The 27,327-nt window shown below is 35.6% G+C and overlaps 1 protein-coding gene and 1 long non-coding RNA gene across 4 annotated transcripts in view; one reads left to right on the top strand and one right to left on the bottom strand.

Annotated features, from left to right (window-relative positions):
* Nucleotides 1-13,516, bottom strand: part of DPYD (dihydropyrimidine dehydrogenase) — an 805,636-nt gene extending 792,120 nt beyond the window's left edge. For both annotated transcript variants that reach the window (XM_077746119.1, XM_077746120.1), the window contains exon 1: nucleotides 13,400-13,516. In XM_077746119.1, coding sequence (XP_077602245.1) covers nucleotides 13,400-13,438 — 39 coding nt within the window. In that variant the 5' untranslated portion in view covers nucleotides 13,439-13,516. The remainder of the gene's footprint in view (nucleotides 1-13,399) is intronic.
* Nucleotides 13,517-13,678: 162 nt separating this feature from the next.
* The window catches only part of LOC144216680 (uncharacterized), a 127,403-nt gene continuing 113,754 nt past the window's right edge, over nucleotides 13,679-27,327 (top strand). Inside the window, exons 1-3 of one of the 2 annotated variants that reach the window (XR_013330714.1) lie at nucleotides 13,679-13,829; nucleotides 15,325-15,414; nucleotides 21,008-21,112. This is a non-coding gene — a long non-coding RNA (uncharacterized LOC144216680). Of the gene's footprint in view, nucleotides 13,830-13,930; nucleotides 14,109-15,324; nucleotides 15,415-21,007; nucleotides 21,113-27,327 lie in introns of those variants that run through there. The other variant, XR_013330715.1, reaches the window with a different exon arrangement.

The following is a 27,327-nucleotide window of genomic DNA, read 5'->3' as shown; positions in this document are numbered from 1 at the left end:
AGCACATAGTAAGAAATTAATATGTATTTTTTAATATACAAAAGAAAAAGTTAAATTTCTGTGTTTAAAACATCAAAATAGCAGATAATCAAAGTGATAGAAAGCCCAATGGAGTCACAAAGATAATCGGTAGCCATTATTAGTATTAGAGGCAGTTAGACTCTGACAGGATGTATGGAGGCCAGCAAAGAGGAAGTACCGGCAGCTATGGAGAAAGTCAGAAGCCTATCCTGGTAGCACCTCAAAACAAAGCCACAAAAAGCTGGCTTAAAGCAGACAGGCCCAAGATGGCTGACAAAGCAGTCCAGAAAGCCAGGCCCAAACAAGGTAGGAAAGGCAGGAAACTCTGCTTCCAAGAAATCCCCACCCCCTTGTTAACAACCATCAATAAAAGAAACCCAAACCCTGGTACCGGCAGCATTCTCTGTCTCACTCTATCTCAAGAGTATACCTTCGCTTTAATAAACTTTCCTCCTGTTGCTATCCACTATGTTTTGTCTGTCCCTGAATTCTTTTTCGTGAGGAAAGCAAGAGCGTTCGGTGACATCTTTGGAGTGGACTGGGTCAAAGCCTCAGGGTATGAGGTCTCCCCAATTCACCCAGCGACATTAGCATTTTAATATTTAGTGTTAACTTCATATTTGCTGAGACTATTAAAATGATAAGAATGTAGTATTTCCTTCAACCATATAATAACCCTACTATATAGGTACTGTTACTGTCCCCATTGTACAGATGAGGAAATTAAAACATGGAAAATTGGGAGTTACTTGTTCGCCAATGTCAAAAACTAGGATGTGGCACGCCAGGATATGATGGACATTAGCACTTTAATTCCAGAGTCTACACTCTTTGTTTTTTAAGTTTATTAGTTTATTTTTGAGTGAGGGGAGGGGAGGAGCAGAGAGAGGGGGAGAGAGAGAACCCCAAACAAGTTCCACACTGTCAGTGCAGAGCCTGATGCAGGGCTCAAACCCATGAACTGTGAGATCATGACCTGAGATGATATCAAGAGTCAGACGCTTAACCGACTGAGTCATCCAGGAGCCCCCAGAGTCTACATTCTTAATCACTTTCATTTTAATTGAAATAAACAATAATGATCCATTATATATTACATTATAGTAAATACTATAATAGACCAAGCCTACTAGTCCATTGCTGCTTCTGAATTTGCCTGAAGTTACTTTTAGTGGGTAATAGGTTTCCAAAAGAGTATTGATTTTGTGATTTTATAATTCATTAGCATCTAAGTTTTTTTTTTTTTTAATGTTTTATTTATTTCTAGGAGAGAGAGAGAGACAGCGTGAGCAGGGGAGGGTCAGAGAGAGAGGGAGTCACAGACTGAAACAGGCTCCAGGCTCTGAGCTGGCAGTCAGCACAGAGCCCGACGCGGGGCTTGAACCCACGAACCGCGAGATCATGACCCAAGCGAAAGTCGGACGCTTAACTGACTAAGCCACCCAGGCGCCCCTAAGTTTCTTAAAATCTGTGCTATTTCTACTTTTCTTTTGCATGTGCGTGTACTTTATTGAAACATAATTGACTTACAATATTATATGAACTTCAGATGTATAGTGATTCAATAATTATGTACATTATGAAATGCTCCCCATAAAAGTGTAGTTACCATGTGTCATCGTATAAAGTTATTACAGTTTTATTGACTGTATTCTCCATGCTGTACTTTTCTTCCCCATGATTAATTTATTTTGTAACTGGGAGTTTGTACTTCTTAATCCCTTTCACTTATTTTGCCTACCCCCTATCTGCCCCACCCTGCCAGCCACCAGTTTTTTCTCTGTATTTATGTGTCTATTTATTTGTTTGTTCATATGTTTTGCTTTCTTGAATCCACATATAAGTGAATTCATGAGTATTCACATGGTATTTGTCTTTTTCAATCTGACTTATTTCACTTAGCATAATATCCTCTAGGTCCATCTACATTGTTGCCTCTTTTGGTCATAGGTTAATTGACAAATAATAATACAAATGTGGATTTATTTCTGGGCACTCTATTCTGTTGCATTCTATTTTTGTGCCAGTACCATACAGTTTTTGTCACTCCAGCTTTGAAATATAGCTTGAAATCTAGAATTGTGATACCTCCAGCTTTATTTTACTTTTTTCTCAAGATTGCTTCAGAATCTTTTGTGTTTCCATACAAATTTTATGATTATTTGTTCTGGTTCTGTGAAAAACATTATTGGTATCTTATAGAGATCATATTGACTGTAGACTGCTTATGGTAATACAGACATTTCAACAATATTAATTCTTCTAATCCATGAGCATGATCTATTTATTTGTGTCATCTTCGATTTCTTTCATAAATGTCTTATAGTTTTCAGAATGCAGATGGTTGATCTCATTGGTTAAATTTATTTCTAGGTATTTTATTTTTTTTAATGTGATTTTTAAATGGGGTTGTTTTCTTAATTTCTCCACGTGCTACTTCATTATTAGGATTTTGAAAACAATAGATTTCTATATATTAATTTTGTATCCTTTACCTTCACTGAATTTGTTTGTTCTAAAAGTTTTTTGGTGTAGTCCTTAGAGTTTTCTGTATTTAGTATCACATCATCTGCATATAATAACAGTTTTACTTCTTACCAATTCAGATTCCATTTCTTTCTTTCTTTCTTTCTTTCTTTCTTTCTTTCTTTCTTTGTCTGATTACTGCAGGTAGGACTTTCAGTATTATGTCAAGTAAAAGTGATGAGAAGGGACCATCTTTGTCTTGTTCCTCATCTAAAATAAAACTTTCAGGTCTTCACCACTGACAATGATGTCAACTGAGGGTTTTTCACACATGGCTTTTAATATATTGAAGTGTATTCCCTCTAAACTCACTTTGTTGAAAGATATTTCTGTCTTTCTTATTTGTATTTCTATTTCCATTTTTCTTTTACACTAAAATTCTGTTAAAGTACTTGGCTTAAAAGAAAAGTCAAGCTATTTTAAAATGTGAGAAAGATGTTCAAATTAACCAATATTCAAACAAATACAAAATAAATACAGGAGTTTTCACACAACTGTCCACTAAAAAATTTAAAATAAATTTTAATGTTGAAAAGGATATCATTTCACATGCACTAATACACTGATAACAGATGTAGAAAGAGGGATACAACTCAAAAATATTTTAAATCCTTAAAATAGTCATACCTACCATTGATAATTTCCCTCTTAAATCCTTTCATAATAATGTGATCTTAAACATGTATAAAGAATAAACTTTAATTACTGTCTATTCTTGGGATGGAGGTGGCGATAGGCAGTGATTTTCATGGATCATATAAGAAACTTCTGCAAATGTTTTTATCTCTTTCAAAAAAGAGAGACTTAAACATATCAATGTTCAGAGCTCAGGTTACAAGCAAATTTTAGCTTTAAAATGTAGCATGAATCAAAATTATCTTGGTTAACATATCTTAGACAAAAAAATTTTTGCCATATCAAGTTTGTCACGATGAGAAAAATGTGCTGAGTGTAAATAGTTACATTCAACACTCTCTTCCTCTTCTTGAGTACCATAAGGAAAAGAAAAAGAAGGAAAAAAGTGCACATACACACGTGCTTTTATACATGCGTGCACGTGCACACACACACACACACACACACACACACACACACACACACACTTCTGATATAAAGGCCTAGGGTGAAAGAATCTATTGGGAACCTGGTCCATTGAGGAGAAGCAGGGGTACAGGGTAGAAGGTATAATACAAAAATTTCCATTTGTGGGCACACTTTGGAACATCTGCAGTTGGTGTTATTATTTATTTATTCATTCAAGATAAAAACCTTAGATTTATCCACTTAAAATAACAACCTGCTCCCAACCTCATTCTTGGCAGAAAAAAATAAAGAAACATCAGGCAATCAAGCCATGATCTAGAACAAAGCATCAAATCAGCACTGAGTGCAAATGAAGTCATATCTACCTCGAGGGAAACTACATTCAAGAGGCCTATGTGTTCTCTAACCTTGAATGTGGTGGGGGACTGAGGCAAATGAGTAATTGGTTCCAATTCCACTTTGTCTTTTCTGTCTTTGAACCCAATAATGGACCATTTTTCCTTTTAAAAATGCTTTAAAAAACACACAATTAAGTTGAATCATGTAGGTAGATGAAATGGCAAACTGAAACGCACGATACATCAATGAAGTCAATCCTTTCAAGTGTATTCTAGGCAAAATGTCTTAACGAAAAAAGTTACTGAAGCATTATAAAATATTACTAAAAACAATGTAATTATCTGATAATAAAGAAGAGGATTGAATAAATTTTGATATCTCCACTATTTTTGAGAAAGAGAGAGAGAGGCAGTGTGAGCAGGGGAGGGACAGAAAGAGAGAGAGAGACACAGAATCTAAAGACAGGCTCCAAGCTCTGAGCTAGCTATCAGCACAGAGCCCAATGTGGGGCTCAAACCCATGAACTGTGAGATGATCATGACCTGAGCGGAAGTCAGACGCTTAACTGACTGAGCCACCCAGGTGCCCCTAAAATTATTTTTTTAAATTTTTTTTTAATGTTTTATTTATTTCTAGGAGAGAGAGAGAGAGACAGCGTGAGCAGGGGAGGGTCAGAGAGAGAAGGAGTCACAGACTCTGAAACAGGCTCCAGGGTCTGAGCTGGCAGTCAGCACAGAGCCCGACGTGGGGCTCGAACCCACGAACTGCGAGATCATGACCTAAGCGAAAGTCGGACGCTTAACCGACTAAGCCACCCAGGCGCCCCCCCAAAACTATTTTAAAAGTTAGTATGAATGTGAGGAAATAGTTCTGAATGGAGAAGAAAATAAATACAAAACTAAATATGATTAAAACCGTTTAGGAAAAAATTCATGTAAGATAATGAAAAATAATTCTAGAAATTAAATCACAATATGGGTGCCTGGGTGGCTCAGTCAGCTGAGAGTCCAAATCTCAATTTTGGCTCAGGTTATGATTCCTAGGGCATAGGATCAAGCCCCACATTGGGCTCCGTGCTGAGTATAGAGCCTGCTTAAGATTCTCTTTTTCCTTCTGTCCCTCTCTGCCACTCTCTCTCTCTCTCAAATAATTTTAAATAAACAAATAAATAAAATTTAATCCGAGAAATGAAAAAAAATATTTAAAAAGTGTTTTGTTGTGAAATCTGTTATTCTATTATTTAATACTTTAAATCTGTGAGGAGACCTGAATATCTTTCTTTGAAGTATGAGATTTTTAATCAAGCATTCTACTTGGTACTGCCCAATATTTATCATGTAAACATATTTGAAAGAAAAGTCCGCAAAGCTTTGAGGTCACTGTGGTACTGGTACAAGGAGTCAGAGAAAGGTAACTTACATTTCTTCTGGGCTAGAAACCCCAAAATTTATACTCTGGTTTCCAATGACAGTTGTCAATCAACAAACACACCGGAGAAACTTGCTAAGAGAGTCTCAGCTCCTTATTTCGTATCTCTACCTGTAATTTCTAGTTAAGGATGCCATTAGCCAAGAGACACAAAATATGAATTTATAAATTCGAGATCACCCTCACAAAACTCCATCCATATAAGGACTGAACTTTTTCTGTATGTTCAGGAAAGATTTCGATTTAACTCATTTGTTTGAAAAAGAAAAGGAAGCAGTAAAGCACGAAGAAAATTTAAAGATCAGTAAGTATACCAATTCCAAACAATCAGTATAAATGGTAGACTTAATGCTACCTAGCATGTAAAATGGAGTAGCTATGTCAACACCACATCTGCATTTCCTTAATGTGACCACTCAGCACGTCACATTTCCAAACAATTTCACCAATGCCATATTTTATTACAAACCATCCTTACAAGACTGATCAATAGCAAACTCATTGAGAAGTCAGCAAACTCTTCACAGTAGCTGAATGATTTCCTCAAGGTCAGAGAGCAAGGGACCCAACAAGTAGAGCAAACATAGCCGCAGGCCTGTCCTGTATGCCAGAATACTTATATTAATTAACATACAATAAACACACATTCTCTTCTATTGTTTTGGAGATTTTCACATGGCTTTTACATCAGACAAACTAACATTTTTAAAGTTTTAACATGCTGCTGTAGTCAATTTTTAAGATCATTCAAAGGATTTCACAAAGATTAAGCAAAAAAAAATTTAGTGTGGTGAGTCAATTGTGGGCAGTTAAAACAAGTTGAAAATTAGGAGACGAAGTTTGGAGAGAGAAGTGTAAATAAGGGGGCAGTGGGGAAGATTTGCAGAACAGTGGGTAATAAAATATGGGAGAAGAGGAGGTGCAGTCAGGGCTCCATCCATGAGCGCCATCTGTATAAATCAGGCCTGGAGTTGACATGTAATTTTGTGTGGGTCCCCTGAGAAGTGGCCCTCAGGGCTTCATTATTGATGAAGAGATTTTTCTTCAAAGTGGCCCAGTCAGCAGTGCCTCAAGGGGACATTCATAAGCACTCATAATATCAATTTCCAAGCACCTGGGAGGTAGGGACACAGATTGTCTCTTTAATTATTATGATAGAGGTAGAGGATAGTGAGAATGCTATTACACAACCGAGCTGAAATTCTCAATGAAATAAAATTATCATAACCTAATATTAAAATGTTTAATATTTGAGTCATCTTTCAGAAAGAACACATTTTACATTTTTGTGGTGCAAAATAGGTTGATCTCCAATTCTTTCTTTCCTAGGAGTTAAAAGAAGTTTTTATGAACAAATACAGGGATGCTTAGAAGCCTAAGGGGAAAAAAAAAAAAAAAAGAAAAAAAAAAAAAAAAAAACCAAAAAAAAACAAACAAAACTTTCTCTGAAGCTAATATACTTGCTTAGAGACATTATAAGCTTAGTCCAGTTTGTACAAACAGATATGAGTTGGGCTTTTTTTTTTTTTAATAATTGTGTCGAGATTTCTTTTCAGAAAAGGAGAATATTAAATCCCTTCTATATATCATTCAGAATGCCAAGAAATAATTTTAACCAATACACTGGTCCTGACAAGAGTCTCAAAACACTCAGGAAAACACTGAAAAATCAATCCATATGTACACTGCAAGAAAACAATAAGAGTTGGGGAGGTCAGCCTTAGATTTGAGTCTTATTCCCTAGTGGATTAGATGTAAATAATCCCATATAGACAAAACAGATGCCACATACTTCTTTGAATCTCCCTCAGTTTACACCAGAGGGATAGCAGTACAGAGATCATTAAATATATATTTTTTTAAATGGAAGTAAAAAGCAAAATGAACTGGATCTCTTTAATTTGATCTGAAATTCAGAAACTCCCCCTTCTCACTGCTAATATTGACAAATAAAAATAAGGAACTTTTTTATAAAATATATCTGCAAAATACATCCTCATAATTCTTTTTTAATTTCATTAACTTCCCCCCACACCTCACATATTTTAATAGGCTTTGATACCATTAGTTAATTTTTTGAGTTGAACAAAATTCCAGCCAACTGACATTTACATAAGACACATGATATATGCAGTAATGATGTTTAAAAGAAGTACCTGGTATTTTTTTAATGTTTATTTTTCAGAAAGAGAGAGGGAAAGAGACAGAACATGAGTGGGGAAGGGGCATAGACAGCAGGAGACACAGAATCTGAAGCAAGCTCCAAACTCTGAGCTGTCAGCACAGAGCCCAATGTGGGTCTTGAACTTATGAACCATGAGTTCATGACCTGAGTTAAGCTGGATGCTTAACCAAGCCACCTGGGCGCCGCAGAACTACTAATATTTAAAAAGCATACATTTTATGTGAAAGATGCTGTCTGAGGCATTATACATATATGAGACCATTTAGTCATTATCATTATTGCATTAAACAATCAAGCATAAATCCAATTGATTAAAAAAAATGACAGTCCAGGAAAGAACTGACCAGAATCACAAAAATAAAAAATGAAAATAAATTTAAAAAAAAGAGAACCAGGATTAGAACCCAGGTACAATGCTTTCTTCTTTAACCAAGAATTGAAGATTGATTTGTGAAATACAAAATAAATAACTTTACATAAAAGTACTGAGTTCCTAATATCAGTAAGTATACATCTGTAGTGAACATTCTAAAAGAAAAGTAATACACTGAGTTCACATCTACTAGCCTAACATTTTAATTATAAGCAATGGAAGAAGTAATAATTATAAGCCATAGGAAATATATAATCCTATTAAGAGTTATCTCAGTATAACTGGCTCCAGTTAACTGTGAACAGCCACACTAATAATGTTGGAGGCCAAAAACCACCTTCTATTTTGATATAGAAGATTAAGAGCAAATGAAGTCCTGAAGGTAAACATGTCACATTTGAAAATCAAAATCTTGACTAGAGATAAATTTATAATCTTAGAATGCCTTATTAAAGATTTTTAAATTATGGCATAGTATAAACGATGTAGAATTTTTCTTACAGTTTTAAGGACTGAAGGTTTCTACCTCATTTATATCATTGTAGATAGCTAAGAGGGAGAAAAATAAATTGGCCAATCCTACTTTTCAATATCCTCTTTAGCTGCACTTCAAGCCTGAACTATAACAAATCTCATCATATTTTCTTTGTCTTATTATTTTATAACTTGATTTTTTGTTTCATTGTTTTTAATTTTATAACAAATTTATGATTATTAAAAATTCTCCCACAATTACCAGATAGGTTTACTTTTACAGGAAGGTCTATTTTTCAGTTTTTGCATTCTTGTTTATATACAGTTTGGTAAAATGTTGTATTCAAATAGTTAAGGAAAGATGATTGCTTGAAGATTATCCAATTTTCTCAGTATTTTGGCCCTAGATGTTTTTCATATTCTTATCAATTCCTTATGGCAAATGTTCAGCTTTCCAAAACTGAATTTTTCTTCCAGAGTGTAAGAAAGAAGACTACTGAATTCCAACACATTTTTACAACACTATCTGCTATGATTAAGATTAAGATGATCCAATGTAAAAATTTCCCTAGTGATAGATTCATCATTAGTCATTAATCTCACAGTTTTTAATTAAACTATTAAAATTGATCACTGAATTCACGTGCAGGAGGTAGAATTTAAAAAAAAAAAAAACTATACTGGAATATACATATGGCCATGCTTAACTCTAGAAATATACCTGAACACTACAAGGAGCTATCATTTGTAATGAAGTAACTTCCCAAATCACAATCAGACACATTTTTACTGCCAGCTTAATTTCTTAGAAAGGAGAAATGCTTTGAGTATGGTCCACAGGACACTTTAAAATAGGGAGAACAAGCTTATTTTTAACAACTCAAACTCAAAAACAGGTTTAAAGTTTAAAAACCTTAAAACAAAAATTTAAAAGCTTTAGCAAGTCAAGATAGCATTTTCTTAGATTGGTGATGCCCAATCAATAAAAGAAATGAGACAAGAAAGAACTGTCATTTATACACTGAATTAAACAAAATAAATTTTTAAAAAATTAAAAAAAATAATAAAAACAAGGGGCACCTGGGTGGCTCAGTAGGTTAAGCTTCCGGCTTCAGCTTGGGTCATGATCTCACAGTTAGTGAGTTCCAGCTCCACAATGGGCTCTATGCTGACAGCTCAGAGCCTGGAGCCTGCTTCAGATTCCGTGTCTCCCTCTCTCTCTGCTCCTCCCCTGTTCATGCTCCTCTCTCCCTCAAAATTAAATCAACATTAAAAAATTTTTTTAAATAAAAGTTGAAATAAAAAAATAATCCATAGCTTCTGCAAAGTTGAATCTTTATTCTCTGCTTTGGATCCATAACACTTCCTTCCCCCAAGAACAAAAGTAGTTATGATAAAGGGGATTCTGAAATATTTTCTCCCATCTCTACCAATTAATCCATAACCCATGCCTTCCCTTTTTTCAAAATGCTCCTTAAAATGTATTCTTCTCCCAGTTGTTTCCGTTACACTCCCATTTTCTAAGCCCATCATTTTATTAACTTATTTTCTTAATTAATAAACATAGAAAATTCTCAGTTATCTTCTTAAATAAAGGGAAGCTAGAGTATAAGTAATTCAGAAACTGTTTCTGTTTGACTTGAAATGCACTATGATTCTGTAAACAATGGACTGAAATCCCTTTCTGATTCAGGGTAAATATGAAATACTCATTAGCTGATAATTCAAGGAACGGAACTTGACTTATGATTGTGAAAGCATTAGAGTGGTAGGTAGCAATTTAGTTTGGTTCTAAATATTTATCAAAATTGCTATTATTCAAAAAGTTAAAGGCTTCCTGTAGCTACATACATTTTCCTCAGCTGCATACATTTTCTTTTAACTATACTTTTATAGTCTACTCTCAATTATCCATGTCAGTGAAGAGGAACAGGACATTGAACAAAAGTGCACTCTTCTAAAATCATTCTTGCTTTTAAATGTGCAGATATTGGCATTATACTGGTTATCAATTCAAACTAAATGAAGTACTGTGAAGGTACTGCTTAAATCAGGCTACGTGATCAATCCTGGATATTCACCTTCTCTGAAACCTTCCCAGGAGAATTTGTGTTCAAAAGTCATCCTTGACAAAATTCAACTTTTTCCAAAATGTAATCCCACAAAGTACGATGATTTTTTAAAAGTACATAGCCACCGTTAGTGAGTTTAGAATACTATTTTTTTTCACTGGCAGGCATTTCCCCAGATATTTATTCATATTTTTATTTTTTAACATTTGTCTCTTTCCATAACAAGAATATGTCAACTTGTGACATTTGTTTATTAAAATTTCTATTATAATTTTCTTTAACAGATTATGCAAATATGACTCAGAGAAGCTAAGTAACTTGCCTAAAGTCACACAGCTTAAAAGAGCTAAACTAGACCTCAATCCAGCTAGCTCCAGATCCCAGGGTCTGAATCACATTTATGTGTCAGAGAAAACAAAACAACAACAACGACGAAGACAACTTCACTTCTCATGCAGCTTCTACAATTACCACAGTAACAATTTTTGAGTATATGAGCTAGGTTCTATCAACTAATATCTATTACTTACTTATGCATCATTGTTATGCCTATCTTTCAGCCTGGAATATTCCACTTTTGGGGTCTGGTGACATTCTGATTGTTTTTCATGCTCCCAATCCTTCAAACCCTGATGTAATATTTAATTAAGGCTAGACATTCTGAAATGAACACACAAAGAAACTTTGTATACCTCAGTAACTTTTTTCCCTCAGAGATATTTCTTGGCTGCTTCACTGAACCCTGAGATTCTGTACGTAGGTTGTGGGGAAAATTAAATCACTATTATAGTGGGTTGTCATCAATCATCACCTTCCATTCTTTTCATTTATCAAGTGAACATTTACTTTGTTCCATACTGATTTTTTTTTTTTTTTAAGATTACTCCATGTAGTTGAGACTAAACCAATGGTCACAGATCAATCTCTAGACAATGGTCTTAATGAATTCATTCAAGGAAGGGGAATCCAATGAATGTATTCAAATTTTATAGAAAACTGAGCTTTCATAATTCATTCTGATTCTTCAAACAAAAATGACCTTTGGTGAATCAACAGGATCAACTGAGACATCCATGCTTGAATGTGTTCCTGTAGGCTTAATGTATTTTTCCTCACTGCATTATATTTTAATGATTAATTTCACACTCTCTCATGGTACTTTAGCTCATGAATCACAGGTATTACTTTGAGAGAAAAAATATATACTATGTATAATGGAAGTTGTTACTGATTAAAATGTGCTACATACAAGAACTACATAAAACCTGAAAAACCTTAAATACCAATATTCTAGGTTACAAATAATATCAGGCAGATTAACCCCATAGACTATACTTAGATTGAGGTGAGTATAAGGGCGTGGACTTCTCAAATGGGTCTTAGTTCAAACAACATATGAGATTAAGCCAGTAATTTAATGTTTCACTGGCTCTTTTCTTTACTGTTCTGTGGTTAAGAACTGATTTCAAAGACAACTACAAGAGAAATAGAGAAAGAAATCAGTTAAACAAATAACATCCCATTCTAAAAGCCAAAGGCCACCTGCCCTCTGACACTCTACTCTAAAATCAGTACTGCTTGAGTGCTGTCAAAAGTTTGCTATTTAGCTTAGTTAAAAAAAAAAAAAAAAGATTTGATTAAGTCAAAGTAACAAGGACCAAAAAGGACTATGACAATGGCATAAATCGAGTATCCTTTACCTTGTGCACACATGAATAAATATTGGGTTAAATATATCTTACTGATCAATATGAAGCAGTAAACTATCCAGAAGAGAAACCGCACATAAATTAACCAGAGAGGTCACTACAATATAATTTGACTCTTCTAAAATGGATTTTTCCCAAACCAATGTATGGAGTCAGAAGAAAACATGACTACCTTCTCCCAACAGAACACGAAGTTACTTCAATCAATGGCAGAGGAAAAATGTGGCATCAACAGCTATTCTGCAAACAGGTGGTTTAAAACTTTTACTTAAGCCACTGAAAGGACGGAGGAAAGAGAAATTTGTCATTAAAAAAAAAGAGAAAGCATACATGTATACACATATACAGAGATTTTATCAGAGAAGGAGACTCAAAAAAGAAAAGCCTTAAGCAAAACACAACAAAAAACTAAAAAGCAGTTTATCTTAGCTCACAACGCTAAATTGGGTATGTCTAAAATCACTCTTTAAAATTAAATCCTTCCCATCTCACACATAAAGGTCTTAGGAAGAATTTAAAGGAAATGGTCATGTCATTTCAGGTATTTATTCACAGGAAGAAAGATGACATTTTTGAAGAAACAGTGGAAGAGGGAATCAAAACTGTTGAGATGAAAGAAAAATACAGTTTATGTATTTCCGATAGCACTGCATTTTTCATGTTCTCAATACTTTGTTCCCTTCCTCCGTATGTTAAATAATTTCATAAGCATTACCATGGCTAGCAGGAACTGCTAGAATAGCTGACACACAGATCTCCTTTATTTCTATACTCCACTTTTGCATATATTTAGGATTCAGCAATTGGAAGTGGGGGCATCAGACAGGTGCCCCGAAATGCATACGGGTGGAGAAAGGGGTAAGTGCCTGGGTAGACCGGGTGGGAAATGGGACCTCCTATCTTCCAGAGTTCTCACTGGAACTCCTGTGCTTCTTATTCACACCATTCAGAGCAAGACAAGACAGGCTCCCTTAATCCCCTCCTAAGTAAACACCCAGGTCCCAACCCAAAAGGTACCCCCTCCAGTCGCGGGACCCCTCCGCTTCTGTGCCCCGCTGCCCACGCCAGGTTCCGGCTCCCTGCTCCTCCACCTCCCTCGCAGACCTCCCGCGGAAGCAAAGTTTCCCGGGTCTCCCACTCTTTCCCGAACGACTGCCTCGGCCTCCCCAACACCCACCAGCGGGGCCCCCCACCTCCCGCCCTCGGCGACCCGGCGCGCAGTCGGTACCTCGATGTCTGCCGCGTCCTTGCTAAGCACGGGGGCCATGGCAGTGTTTACAGCCTGAAGTCTCCTAGTGACAGACCCTCCTAGCGTCCTCAAGCTCCGGTCAGACAGCGAAGTGACGGGAAGCCGGAGCGATTGAGTAAATAGGAAGCGGAGGGTCCGCTGTGAGGGGGCGGGGCTGGTGCCTGGAAGCCCCGCCCCCGGGGCGGGGCTGCGGGCTCCGCCCCGCGGCTCCCAGCGCCCCGCACTGCCAGTGGAAGGACGCGGAATGGAGCCCGGCCCATCCCCCACGCTGGCGGCTTGTTTTCCTTCCACAGGCGGAAGGAAGGAAGGGAGAGAGCACTCGCACCCGGGACTGACCTTCGCTCTGTAAACTGTTAGAGCCTGAGCTTGGTAGGATGGGGCCGCATGTTAGAGACCCACAGGATTAAAGGTAAAAGCAACTGGCGCTCTAAGTCACAAATTGCTCCTTTTCTTTCCTTCCTCACGAACCCCTCAAGGTGCAGAAACATTGGCTTATGGGCAGCTGCACCTTCTGGAACTCCTCAGGGATGAGGTAGTAAACGTTCCAACATTCATCCATCAAATAGGCGGGAGAAGGCAAGGGCGCGGGTCTTCGACAGGAGACAAAACCCGGGAGAGCGGACACAGTGTTACAAGGGGGCCCAGGGAGAGAGACAAGCAAAATTTCTACAGCCAGAAGTGGCAAGTAGTAAGTACTGTAAGTGCTGTCGGTGGTACAAAATCAAGGTTGTATCTTTGCAGGACAATCCATTCTAACGACTCCTTAAATACACGTAGAAATATATTTCTAAAATGTGAAGCTTCCTTGAAGAAAGCTTTATGTTTTGTTATAGAGCTTGCTGGGGAGAGGGGGGTGATTTCCATTTAGAGACGGTCTCAATCCAGAAGACATTGATCTTTGAGTGTTATCTGTCTCCAGACCTCCCTCTATTCTCCTGGTTAGATAGATACCGCCTCCTCTCTTCTCCCATAGCACTACCTGCTTACTTCAGGTAAGGTTTTTACCACACTTCTTGATCCTCTTGGCTAGATTGTGAGCACCTTGGATTCAGGTATTTCCTCTGTATCGTTATTCTTTCATTAGTTCATTTATCATTTCAGTCAACAAATAATTATTGAACAGTTTCAATGTACCCCTTGTTAGGTACTCTGGATATAATCCGTCTTCAGGAAATACCTTAGTCTCATGGAGATTATACTCCTAGTAAGCAAGGTGTAGAATAGTAAGAAACGGTGATGCCTGGTTGGAAGTTCAAAAAGAAATGGGAGAGAGTAACTGGGGTGTTAAATGCTCACTACCTTGAACGATTTGGGAAGACTTCTTTAAACAAACCATTAGATAACCTTCCAGAACCTGAAATTTACTAGACAGAGAATGGATACATTTTCTTGAATCAAATTGTACTGCTAAGAAAAACTAGGAAGCTAAAACCTTAAAATCCTGGTTTTCTCGCACATTTTATCCATCCCCAAGCTCTCAAAATTCAACCTCCTAAATGATCTTTAAATGTTTCTTCATTTCTCCACTTTCACTCCATCCACGAAGGTCCAATGGTATTCCATTCTTTTACTCTTACCTTACCTACCCCTCTCCACTCCAGACTGAGTTTTAAAAACAGTATTAATTGACTCCTCTCTCACTCACACACACACACACACACACACACACACACACACTCACACAGAGTGAATAAATCCTTCCGTAGTTTGCATTGCAGTCAATAAATACAAACTTCTAGTGACCTCTTACTAACCCGCCCCACCCTTCTCCAACCTCACCTATGGCCATGGGCCATAACCCTGTCTCTTTTATAACATCCTACATTTGTTTTGTCATAGCCTGATCATATTTTATTTGCATATTTATTTAAGTATGACTTGTTTAATATCTGTCTTCTACTTAGAATGTAAGCTCCAGGAAAAGAAACCTTGGTTGTCTACTGGATAGTCAGCTCCTAGCCCAGAACTGAAGCATAAGAGACCAAGAATACTTGGTGAGTGAATAAACATAGTATATTCTGAAGGTGGTTTATGCATCAAACAGTTCATTTCAATAACTTCAGTTCCACTTTACCATGCATTCTTCTCAGTGTCCCACTTATTCCTGAGAAGTAAATCACAGTATATTTCAATGAATCTCTATCTAAAATGTGTCAAACTAGTTTCTTTTTCATGAAGTAATGTTCCACAGTCAGATGTTCCTGAATCTTCCTACAACCATACCTTACATACCTCCAAAGTCATCTGTATCCTCCTGGGGGAGATTGTATAATATATGTAAATTATAATATATGAAAAATATATACATTATGAATAATAATACTATTATAATGTATGTAATATTTCTAATATATGTGTACACCCATACGTGCATACACATATTTAGGGGAAAAGAGTAAATGCATACAGACAGAGATAACATTTATAATATGTTATAAAATACCATATTGATAATATATTTATAATATGAGTGATATATATATAACATATATAAGTCCTCCAATTTAACCTGAGAGTTTCAATAGTCAATTTCCTAACCACTAGAGACAGACACTTATATGCTCTGTTAGACTACACTCTACTACAAGTCTTACCAGTTAGCAATCCATATTTTAGTTGTTTTATGGGTACAAGTATCCAAGTTATCCTCAAGAGGTAGACACTTTAATGCCATATTTGCCTTTTATAATGATTATTCTCCTAACTCACCAAAGGATAAGTTCAAAATATGCTGTCTTTCCAAGGGTAAGAACTTCTTCAGTGACACTCAGTAATCAAATACACAATTGAAAATTCAGGTGCTTTTTTATCACGCCCCAACCTCACCAAACAGATGTATCCTGTTCTAAGATATTTAATTAAAGTGTTTAAGGGGCGCCTGGGTGGCTTAGTCAGTTAAGCGTCCGACTTTCGCTTAGGTCATGATCTCGCGGTTCGTGGGTTCGAGCCCCACATCGGGCTCTGTGCTGACTGCCAGCTCAGAACCTGGAGCCTGTTTCAGTCTGTGACTCCCTCTCTCTCTGACCCTCCCCTGCTCACGCTGTCTCTCTCTCTCCTAGAAATAAATAAAAAAAAAAAAAATTAAAAAAAAAAAGTGTTTAATCACATTGCTCACATGCTACACCTATGTTCTGTGATCAGTGATTGAATCTAATAATATTTTAAATCCATTGAAATTCCACATTAAATACAGTTGTACCTGTAAATAATCCAAGCTGTTTAAAGCTTACTGCAAATGCATTCACACCACACTTTTTAAAAGTTGTAAATTATGATGGCATTTGTCAAGCTGTCCCTCCATCTGGAAGCACAGTCAAATATCAGGTGTTCCACATTAATTTTTTTGTAGGCTTTGGAGAAACAGCTCATCTAGTAGTGTACAAATTCAAAATGAATTTCAGCCTAATAGTTTACCTTACACAAATGAATAATATTATTATGATTATTATTGCCATAATTCAAAGGAAAGATTATGAGTCATCTTTCACTGCTGAAAAGTTATACAGTACTACAAATTTAGAAACACAATAAAAATGCAGATTTCCATATGCTTTCTTTTTCCCCTTGTAGTCTAGCATTAAGCAGTTTGATTTTTTTCCCCAGACACTCTTTGGGAGGTGCTTTTCTCCCAAAAACTAAGACCTTAATCATGAGAGTTATTTTACCCCATTTGACTTTCTAAGTCCAGATTAACTTCTATCCAAACTGACCAAGAGGATAATGACTAAAAATCAGTTGGGTCCAAAAACCTCTAGTATTCCTATTCAAGAAGACCATAACGTACATGTTAGTTCATATTATATGGAATAAACTTGTTATAATTTAGTCAACTACATATACAATATATCCTTTATAAGCACTCACATACACATGGATGCTACATGTATATTATATATATGCATATATATGTATAATGCCATAAAAGAAGCACAGATAGCACAAAAACTACTAATCCCTCTCAGAAGTTTATTCAACAGTTATTTATTGAGTGCTATTCCTTCAAGCACTGTGATAGTCATTTAGTGATACTTCAGCACATATTAAAGACATTGCCCTTATTATTATAAACCTTAAACCACTAGCTTAAAACACACACTGTCATGCACTGATTTTGAGTAAGTGGTTTAATTGAATGGGGTTATGAGAGTTAAATGTCAAAATGTATGTAATCCCATTTTGTAAATTGTAAAATACCATGTAATGTTAGTTAAGTATTAAGAATTTAAAGATAATGCTCTCTGATCCTCATATTCTTAAAAAAAAAAAAAAAAAAGTTATTGGTCTGTGATTGACCATGAATGATTTGGGGTAAAATCCAGTGTGAATAGGAAGTTGATAGAGTTATCTGACTTAAAGTGGGAGGAATATATCCTCTAGAATGAATATTACCTCATTACCTGGAAGTCTTTTCTTTGGACTTGTTTTTCTCCCACCATGAAAAGTCACCGTAATTCTTGCAACTTCCATTTAAAGCTGTCAGTTTGTTTTCTTGCTGGGATTTTATTCTTTCAGTTTCAAGTACATTTGTATTGGGGATTGAGATAGAACCTCGCTGTAAATTACTCACTATTGTTCCTTTTAGTCATCTGTAGTGGATGCCAGTGATGTGCCTCACAAATCCCATCCTTCCTCCCAATCCACTCAGGACTCAGATACTAATTCCTACAACTGCTGGGAGTGTTGCTGGATGACAGATCTCTGCTAGGTCCCTCTTTGGAAATTGTCCCTGGTCAAAGAGCCATTCACCAGAAGATCATGCCTCTGCCCAGGGTAGCAGATATCCAATGAGGACTGATGTGGGTCTATAAAGGCCTGGCACTTGTCTATTCAGGACGTCTATTGAGGGCCATCCCAACTTTAGAGATCCCTTGAGTGATCATCTGAGACACCTGTTGGGATTGCAGCAGAGTACAAATTCTCCTTCTGTCCATCCTGCTTCATCTCCTATCCCCAGAAGTCTTCATCTAGACAGTGCTTCGTAATAAACTTTCTGCATGCACATTGCTATCCAGAGTCCACTATTGAGAGGGCCTAAGCTGCATTTTCACCACTGTAAGTTACTTAACAGATAGAATATATTGTATGTAAAATGTACTTAATTATCTACATGTCTGAACATAAAAAAATTATCTCATATAATAAAGTCTTACTTATTTCCATGTTCTGAAATACTTCTGAATTTGTTCATACATTTATTCATATCACAAATAACTGTGTGCCTCCTATGCACTAGTTATAACAACACTAACACCAAAACACCAGAGACACCATAGTAAGCAAAATAGAAGTGAGCTCTATGCTTATGCAGCTTTGAGATGGTCTAGGGAGGTGAACATTTGTCAAGTAATCACACAATAATATAATATCTACTGTCAATAACAGTATCAAGGAAAAACAGAAGACTGTTCTAGAAGAGGGACCTGGGAAATCAGTGAAGGACTTCTTGAGGAAATACCCTTGCTGCTAAGATCTGAGAGACAGTTAAGAAGGCAAAAAGGAAGAGAGAAAAGCATTCCAGGCAAGAAAACAACCTGTGCAAAGGCTGCAAGGCCAGAGGTGTCCCAATAGAAGGGAAAAGAGGCTCTGATAGCTAGAGCTGAGGCAGTGAGTAATTGCTGTACTTGACCCAAACTGTTGCCATACAGTATTGTAGCCTTAGTTTAGGGTTTTGGATTGTATCCTTATAAGTATAGAGAACATGGAAGTTTTCTTTTTTTTTTTTAAAGCAGAGGAATGACGTGATCAAATATTTATTTTTGAAATATCACTCTGATTGCACTGTGTGTGTAATGCATATTCATACATTCACTTGGGTGAGTGTTTTAAAATCAACCAAGGCAAGTGATTTCTGGGGATGGGCTACATTATTTCCTCCACATGCTAGCTGGAGTGGTAATCATTCTTGTCATTGGAAACCAAAATAGTGAATTTTCTACTATAGATCAATGCTATTGTTATTTAGTATTTTGTTACATTTGTGAAGCAGAGCCCTCTGTTTTTAATCAGTCTGGAAAGATAAACCTGCACCCAAAAAAGGCTTTTGTCTTGATCAGTGTATCTATTTCTGTTTTCCAACATAAAGCTATAATTCATTTTTAATCATCTGAATAATGAATGACATGCTGTTCTTGTTCTGTAGTTTGTTTTCATGATTGCCACCTTCCCTAGACTTTAAGGTCCTTAGTGATTTTGAGTGTGCTTATTTTTTTATCCTCCATGCCTAACATAATACCTAGCAATAGTGGGTACATAAATATGTAGGAAGCAAGTGTTCATTATTATTCTTTCTAACCATGACAGGGGGTACAGAAAGACTAAAAGCAAAAGTTTTTTTTAATAGATAAATAAGCATTAATGGGCAATTCCCTTTGCCTTCAGAGTACAAGTGGTTGATAAGTAAGTAAGTAAATAAGTAAGTAAATAAATAAATAAATAAATAAATAAATAAAATCAACCAAAGTAGTAGTCAAAGAAATGCCAGTTAAATGAGATATGCTTTTTCACCTATTAGACTGACAAAAATATTTTAAGGAGTGATTAAGGTGTAAGAAAATTAACAGATTCATAAGATTCATAATGAGTAAACACTTGACACAGTATATAGGTAAAGCAGTTGAGCAACATATAGCCATATTTTAAATATGTGCATTTTCTTTGAACTAAGAACTTCGTTTCTGATATTGTCATCTTAAGAGAACTATGCTGTATACAAAAGTTACCTAAGGTATGGCTCATTCCGAAGTTCTTTGTGCAAAAATAAAAAGGTAACAACAGAAATCTTCTACAAAAGGTGAGTGATTAACAACTGCAATGAGTCGATACAATTCAATTTTATTCGGTGTCTAGAAATAAGGTGGTAGAATATTAACATCAGGGTAAGATACTGACAATCCATCCAAAAGCATATGAGATTATAGGGTTTAAATATACATAGATGTGTAATAAACACATATTAGTTAATTATAAAGAAAAGTAAAAGTTATTTTTAAAACTCCATTGTATTAAGAGCAAATACAGAAACACATTTACCTTTTGTAAATTTAAATGTGTATACATACACATGTTAGGCCCTTATTATTCATGCTATGGTGTTTGGCACATGTTAGGCACTCTATAATTTATATGTGAAATATTTTACATGAAAAACTGAACACCAAAATTATCTATAATGTTCTATAATCCATTATATGAAAATAATTATTAACATCATCACATTCCTGGTTGAAAAATTTTTAAGCATTATGGGAACTGGCAAATTGAATTATGAATACTGTCATAGTCCTAGGTAAATTTGTTAAGAAATAGAAGCTGGCAAATAGAACTACTTAAGCTTTATCTGACTAGACAAGTAATCTGAGTGTTTAAATAACGTCCTATCACAAAATAGTCATTTCAGTGTATTTATCTATTTAATCTCTAAAACAATAAGCCTGTCAGCTTTTTGCTGCAAACCCATCATGGCTTGCCATTTCACTCAGTAGAAAAAAAAATTCAAATAGTGGCCTATAAGGTATCAATAATATAGCTGTTTATATTCTTTCCTCCTAATCCTGCTACTTTTGTTTACTCTTAACTCCATCTACACAGGCTTTTCCACTTCTTACCTCCTCTGCCTGCGGTGACGTTGTACCAGATATTTTGATGGCTAGCCTCTTATCAGCTTCAAGTATTTACATAAAGTTCACCTTTTTGGTAAGTTCTTCTATAACTACCACTTTTAAAATTACGGCTTGCATTTCTTACATTCCCTATCCCCAACTTCCTGCTTTATTTTTCTTCATAGCATTTCATATAAACTTACATTCTATATGTTTTAATTAAGTAATTATTCACTGTGTACATTTTCCTACTGAAGTTGGGTTTGTAAGATTGTTTTATTCACTGCTGTATTCCCAGTCTGGACCAGTGCCTAGTACGTTGTATATGCTCAACAAATATTTTGGATGAATGCTATTGGGTTATAATCCCTTATCATTTTTTATACTTCTATATAAGCATTTAATTTTAAACATTATGCATTTATGTGTCTGTCTCCCCACTAAAAGGGATTGTTCAAGTGCAAGGACTGTATCTTACTGATCTTTGAACCCTTCAGTTTACATAATGTCTGGAAATAAGTAAGTGAGCTCTAATATATGTTGATCGAGCAAACAAGTGGATGAAAAATCAGCTGTTTGTGTACTTTCCAAGTAGCACTTGCTCCAGTACATCTTCTAATGCTTAAAACTTATAATTTATCATGTATGCCAGTCAGAGAAACTCTAAGCTAGAAGCTTACTCTGAAACATGTTTTCTGTTCTCATTTTTGTCTTAGCAACTCACTTGGCAATATTTGATAAGTATAATTATCCATGTAAAATACTTAGAATATTTTCAATAAATTTGAAAATATCTTACATTTCCTTATTTCATGTCTTAAACACATGCAAAGAGTTTCATTAAATTTTCATTTTTTCAAGTATTCTAAGCATTATCTTCTCCATCTATTGAAAATGTTATTTGTCTTTTTAATATTTACATTCAGTTTGCAGAGTGCAAGGGAATGATTGCTTGGTAGTTTGTATCTTGGGCAAAATAACCAATTGTAAAATATTTTAACATTCTTTTAGAAGAGCTAATATATTACATGTTTATGCCTTTGGATTTCATGTGTGTGTCCACGTGTTTGTATATACATATACATAATACATATGCACATATGTATACGTATACATATACACCTGCCCAGGGGAATAATTTTTAAATCTATTATTCAATTTATTGTCATCACTGAACTCATAAATTTCAACAGTCTTTTTTTAGGCTTCAGTTGAAAGAACTTCCACTCATTTTCTTCTTCTTCTCTTCCTTATTTTTTTGGAAGATGGGGTAGGGTGGAGGAGTGGGGGAATGCTGATTAGTATGACTTTTCCAAGTAGCACAAATACATTTCACAATGTGATCTTTGATAAATGTCCAAATGGATTTTAAAACTAAATTGAACTGCTTTTTATTGAGGCCCATAATTTATTCCAACCATCTGTGTCACACACACAAAAGTTTGTTTCTTAAGGGCTTTCTGATATTTTCCCCCTCAGCAGCACCATTAGGATATAACAACATTAACATATTTCAGGATTGACTTTGGCCCCCTAAAGAATATAATACATCTTTCAGTCAATAAACATTTTTCAACACAACTATTTGTAATTTGGAGATTAAAAAATAGGGAACCAAAATCTTTCTTTTGGCATCATACTTTCTATTTAAAGGCCACCAAATGTTTCTTTCTGAGAGATTGTATTGAGCAGTTAGGATCTTGGCATCCACTATTGTTTTAGGGAAAGATTTTCCTGGCCCACACTTGTTGTTGCTGGATAATGAATGACTAGAGTATATGGACAGAGCCACCTTCCCATCTGTACTAGCCTTAACTACCATTGATTGTTGCGTTGCGTCCTCTGTTGAACCATGCATGCTTAATCATTAATTTTACTTAGAGTTAATAAAAATACCTCTCTTCATTGATCATATATTGTATGCCTAGGACATCACACACATTTCTGATTTAATCATCACAATAATATGAATTTAAACATAAAGAAACTCATGCTTATGTATTTTATTGGAATTTCTGATAATTTTTTGTAGAAATTACTAAAACAATACTAGAAATTTGTGGATTTTTGTTTGTTTTAAATGTATTGTACCTTATAAAGTGCAGTTTTAGTTTTCTTCACAGAGAATGATACTTTTAAAGTTCCTACTTTGTTAAACAGTGCATTAAACTTGATATTAATTATCACAGTGTAAGGAAAACAGGCTTTGTAAGATTAATTATATATTTTCACAAGATTTGTAGGTAGCTTATCCTGCCCAAGAGTCTTTCACTCAATATGCCTTCTATGTTATTATTCTGCCTTGAAATAGAGTAATAGTAGCCTATGATCCCCTACAGAATCTGCCTATCTATCTACTTCTATTCTATTCTATTCTATTCTATTCTATTCTATTCTATTCTTTCTGTGACCTATAATAATCCTGAATGGGAAATCATATTATCTCTATCATGGACTCTCTGTGCTATAATATGAAACATTTCATATATATGACTACATATAAGAATCAGATATGACTGTATCAACTACATCCTAATTGTCTGTGGTTGATACATATAGTAAATCCATGCCTTGGTGATGAGCTCTATTAGAAACTTTCATGTTAATATAATGTGTTAAATACTATGCCATCTTTCTCCCATCATTTGAACTCCGCTAAATTGCTAAGCATATAACATGAATTTCTAAAAAGCTCATATCATGCATTGATACAAGAAGTAAATTGTACTTGAAAATAGATTATTCTGAGAATAAGAAAAATGTGGCTAAACTGATAAAAACAGAGATAGATGAAAGAATTTGAGATCATTTAATGTAGAGAAGATAAAGCTAGTTCATTTTTTTTTTCATATTTATATGAGCTTTTTAAAATAGTAACAGCAAACAGTTGTTTTCTATTTTGACATCAGCTCAGGAAATAGGCTTAATAAATTATGAGATAGCTTATTTGGAGCTAAGAAAGACAACCTCTATATCAAATAATAAAATATTAGCATGGACTACTAAGGAAGATATTAAGTACCTGGAAATATGCAAAAAGGACATACACAACCATGTATCCCTGCCCAAGAAAGGCAAGCTTCTGGACAATAGGATCTCAAGTTGTCTTTTCTAATTATTTTGTTTTATAGAAATCACTCTTTCCTTACTTTTCTTCCAGTTTTCTTTACTATTTATAACAATACGTTTAGCAGTAACAATTTCTGGCTTTTATTTTTAAACATCTGATTATAAGAATATTAACTACAGTTTCTCTTTTACCTTCCATTGTCAAAAAGTGAAAACAGGAGCACCTGTGTAGCTCAGATCACGATCTCACGGTTGGTGGGTTCAAGCCCCACTTTGGGTTCTGTGCTAACAGCTCAGAGCCTGGAACCTGCTTCAGATTCTGTGTCTCACTTTCTCTCTGTCCCTACCCTGCTCATGCTCTGTCTCTCTCTGTCTCAAAAATAAATAAAACATTAAATTTTTTTTTAAGTGAGAACAGTGATACATCAGCCAGTTTTTCAGGAAGAATGCAGATTCCAAGATAGATCACATTTACAATGTATCCCTTAACATACATATAGCAACTAGAGAGGTGGTTAATATCATATCTAAATAATAAACTCCCTTGTTCAAAGCCTGCCAAGGGGTACCCGGATGACTCAGTTGGTTAAGCAGCGACTTCAGTTTGGGTCATGATCTCCTGGTTCGTGAGTTCGAGCCCTGCATTCAGCTTCTCTGCTGTCAGCACAGAGCGTGCTTCAGATCCTCTCTCCCCCTCTCCTTCTCTCTCCTTCTCTGTCTCTCAAAAATAAAATAAACATTAAAAAAAAAACATAAAGGCTTCTCATTGAAACTGAAGTAAAATCCACATTCCTTATAATGGTCTACAAGGCCTGACCTATCTGAATATCCCTATATCTCCAATTTCGTCCCCTCCCTTTCTTTTTCAGTTCATGCCTCTTCAACCACTCTGATCTTAACAATTTGTCCAATATACCAAATTCCCAGCTCTTTCTATCCTTTGGATAAACACCAACATGATACAGAACAGGTGACCATTCAGCAATGTTAGATCAGAATATTCTACACACAAGGAACAGCAAGTGCAAAGCTCTAAAGTTTCTCTTTCTGTCATTTTCTCCTGGACATGTATAGGCACACATACATATCAGTGTCATTCTCTTTCTTCTGAATACTTTTCTTTGCTGAATACACACTGACATTGTATCTTTATTTGTATATTTGCTTATTGTCAGCTTTTCCTTCAATATCATGAGTACTATAATCAAGGACTGTTGACTTTTTTATTCTCTACTGTGTTGCCTGTACCTAGAATAGTGTCTGGCACATGATAGACATTTAATAAATCAACCTCTCACTTCACTTTCAATTTAAAAGTAGACATTATTTCTGCAATGCCAAAATATGATAAAAAATATTGTTTATAGTTGTGACTATAGCCAAAGTCAGTGTATTTGTGACTGAATATTATGCTTCCCATCCATATAAGTTGTCATCATTGAAAGAGAACTGGAGTCTGGAGGTGAAGTGGGAAGTACAGTTTGCAGAAATTATATCATTTATTCTTTCTAAAACGAATCAAGGCTTATTGTCTTGGGTAGAAATATATTATTAAAAAACTTATAGTGAACCTCTTTTCTTCCTATAAGAAAACACTTGCTGCTTAAAAAATGTGATTCACTCTCTGATGTGAGAAGAATTTATTCCATTCCCTATCTGAGAATTTCATTGCCATTTGCATGTTGCCTGGAATACAAATTGTACTTAGTAATCAATCAGTGTTTAATTGCCGCTCAAGTAAACCCTTGTAATCAGACTTGCTGTAAAAATGTTAAGGTGTGCAAAAAGCATAAGGTGGCATTTTCCCCTCCTTCTTATTATGCCTGTGTAACTTCCATTAATACTAATAGGAGGCACAGCTGGTCGTCAACAGGAGATTACAGGTTGCTGCTTAAATCGTATTTTATTTTTATACCTTGGCAAGATTTATGTATTGAAATCAGGTGGCCATATTTTTGCTGTTGTTAAGAAAGCTTTTACTCTGAAAGAATGAGATTGGGGGAGGGAAATTGAGTTTCAAATTTTTTATTTTAGGAATATAAAGACTCGAAATCCAAGCAGCAGCTTGTCCTTATACAGCAAGTCTGTCTTATTCTTTAGCACCAGGTGGAGTCCCATTTCTAATTTGCTGTGAAGAATTAAGTGATTTGAGACCCATACCCTGGAGTATTTGACCTCCAATGTCAACCAGCTAGCTTGCAATTCCCTTGGCTGGAAAGTTTCTCCAGAATTGATTTGAACTAACATCAGTTAAAATACTCTGCAGTTTGGTAGTGAATATCACTGCAAAGCTGAGTACAACTTTATAGCCATGAAAATAAACACACTGCAGAATATTAAGGAAAAGAGTTTAGGAAACATGAAAAGCCTTAGTGATCAGAAATGTGATAATAGAACCTTTCACCTCAAGGTCATTAGTTTGAGTCTTGCACAATTGGGTGGCTTACTGGCTGAAGACAGTTGTTTGTAGCATATATGAGCTATGTCAGTGCTCTCAGACTCATTTCCTTGTGGTCAGATCCATTTGTCATAAAACAGCTATTCCTGTCGTTCTCAAATGCCATGGTGTTGACAATCCTAAAGGAAAATACAAGGACTAATAAGGACAGAGTTAGGGCAGTATCCTCATTACTCCAAATGCAAGTCAGTCTCTTTTTATCTCAGTCTTCATTTTCTCATGTTGTTGCCCTCATCTGGATTGTTGTCTATTTTTCTCTATACCAAATCTAGTCTTTCAAATCACTCAACTCATTTATTCTCCCTCTCCATGATACTATGTCAATAATCCCTGTGATTAGTACATTTTTCTCATGCCTGACCTTGCTTAGTTTCAGTTACCTGATAGTAGATAGATTACCAGTGTGAGTAATGCTGTTGTAGATGAAAGAAAAAATGTCATCATTCCCATAACTCTTGTTCAACAACTCTATTCTAATTCTCTCTCTTCATTTTCTCCTTCCATGGAGCCATGTCGTGCTTCTTTCTGCAAAATCTCTCCTGGCTTCTTACCCTAGAAACACTTCCCCTGACCATCTGTGGTTCTGGAGTCCTTATTTTGCTGCTGCCTACCCTAATTGGCTATACTACCTACCCTAAACCATAAAAGGTATAACAAAAGCTTATACCCAGAGAAATTTCTATTCATTTGACATGATAAAGTGTATCAAAGAGGAAGTGGATGAAAAGTGTGAAGCAGAAAGTGAAGTCAAAAGGTATAGGTATATTTTGAGAATCCCTGGT

This window comes from Crocuta crocuta, unplaced genomic scaffold, assembly GCF_008692635.1.
Source record: "Crocuta crocuta isolate KB4526 unplaced genomic scaffold, BGI_CrCroc_1.0 scaffold48, whole genome shotgun sequence".
Classification (NCBI taxonomy): domain Eukaryota; kingdom Metazoa; phylum Chordata; class Mammalia; order Carnivora; family Hyaenidae; genus Crocuta; species Crocuta crocuta.
Note: the sequence above shows the minus strand (reverse complement) of the source record. Positions and strands in the feature narration are given on the sequence as shown.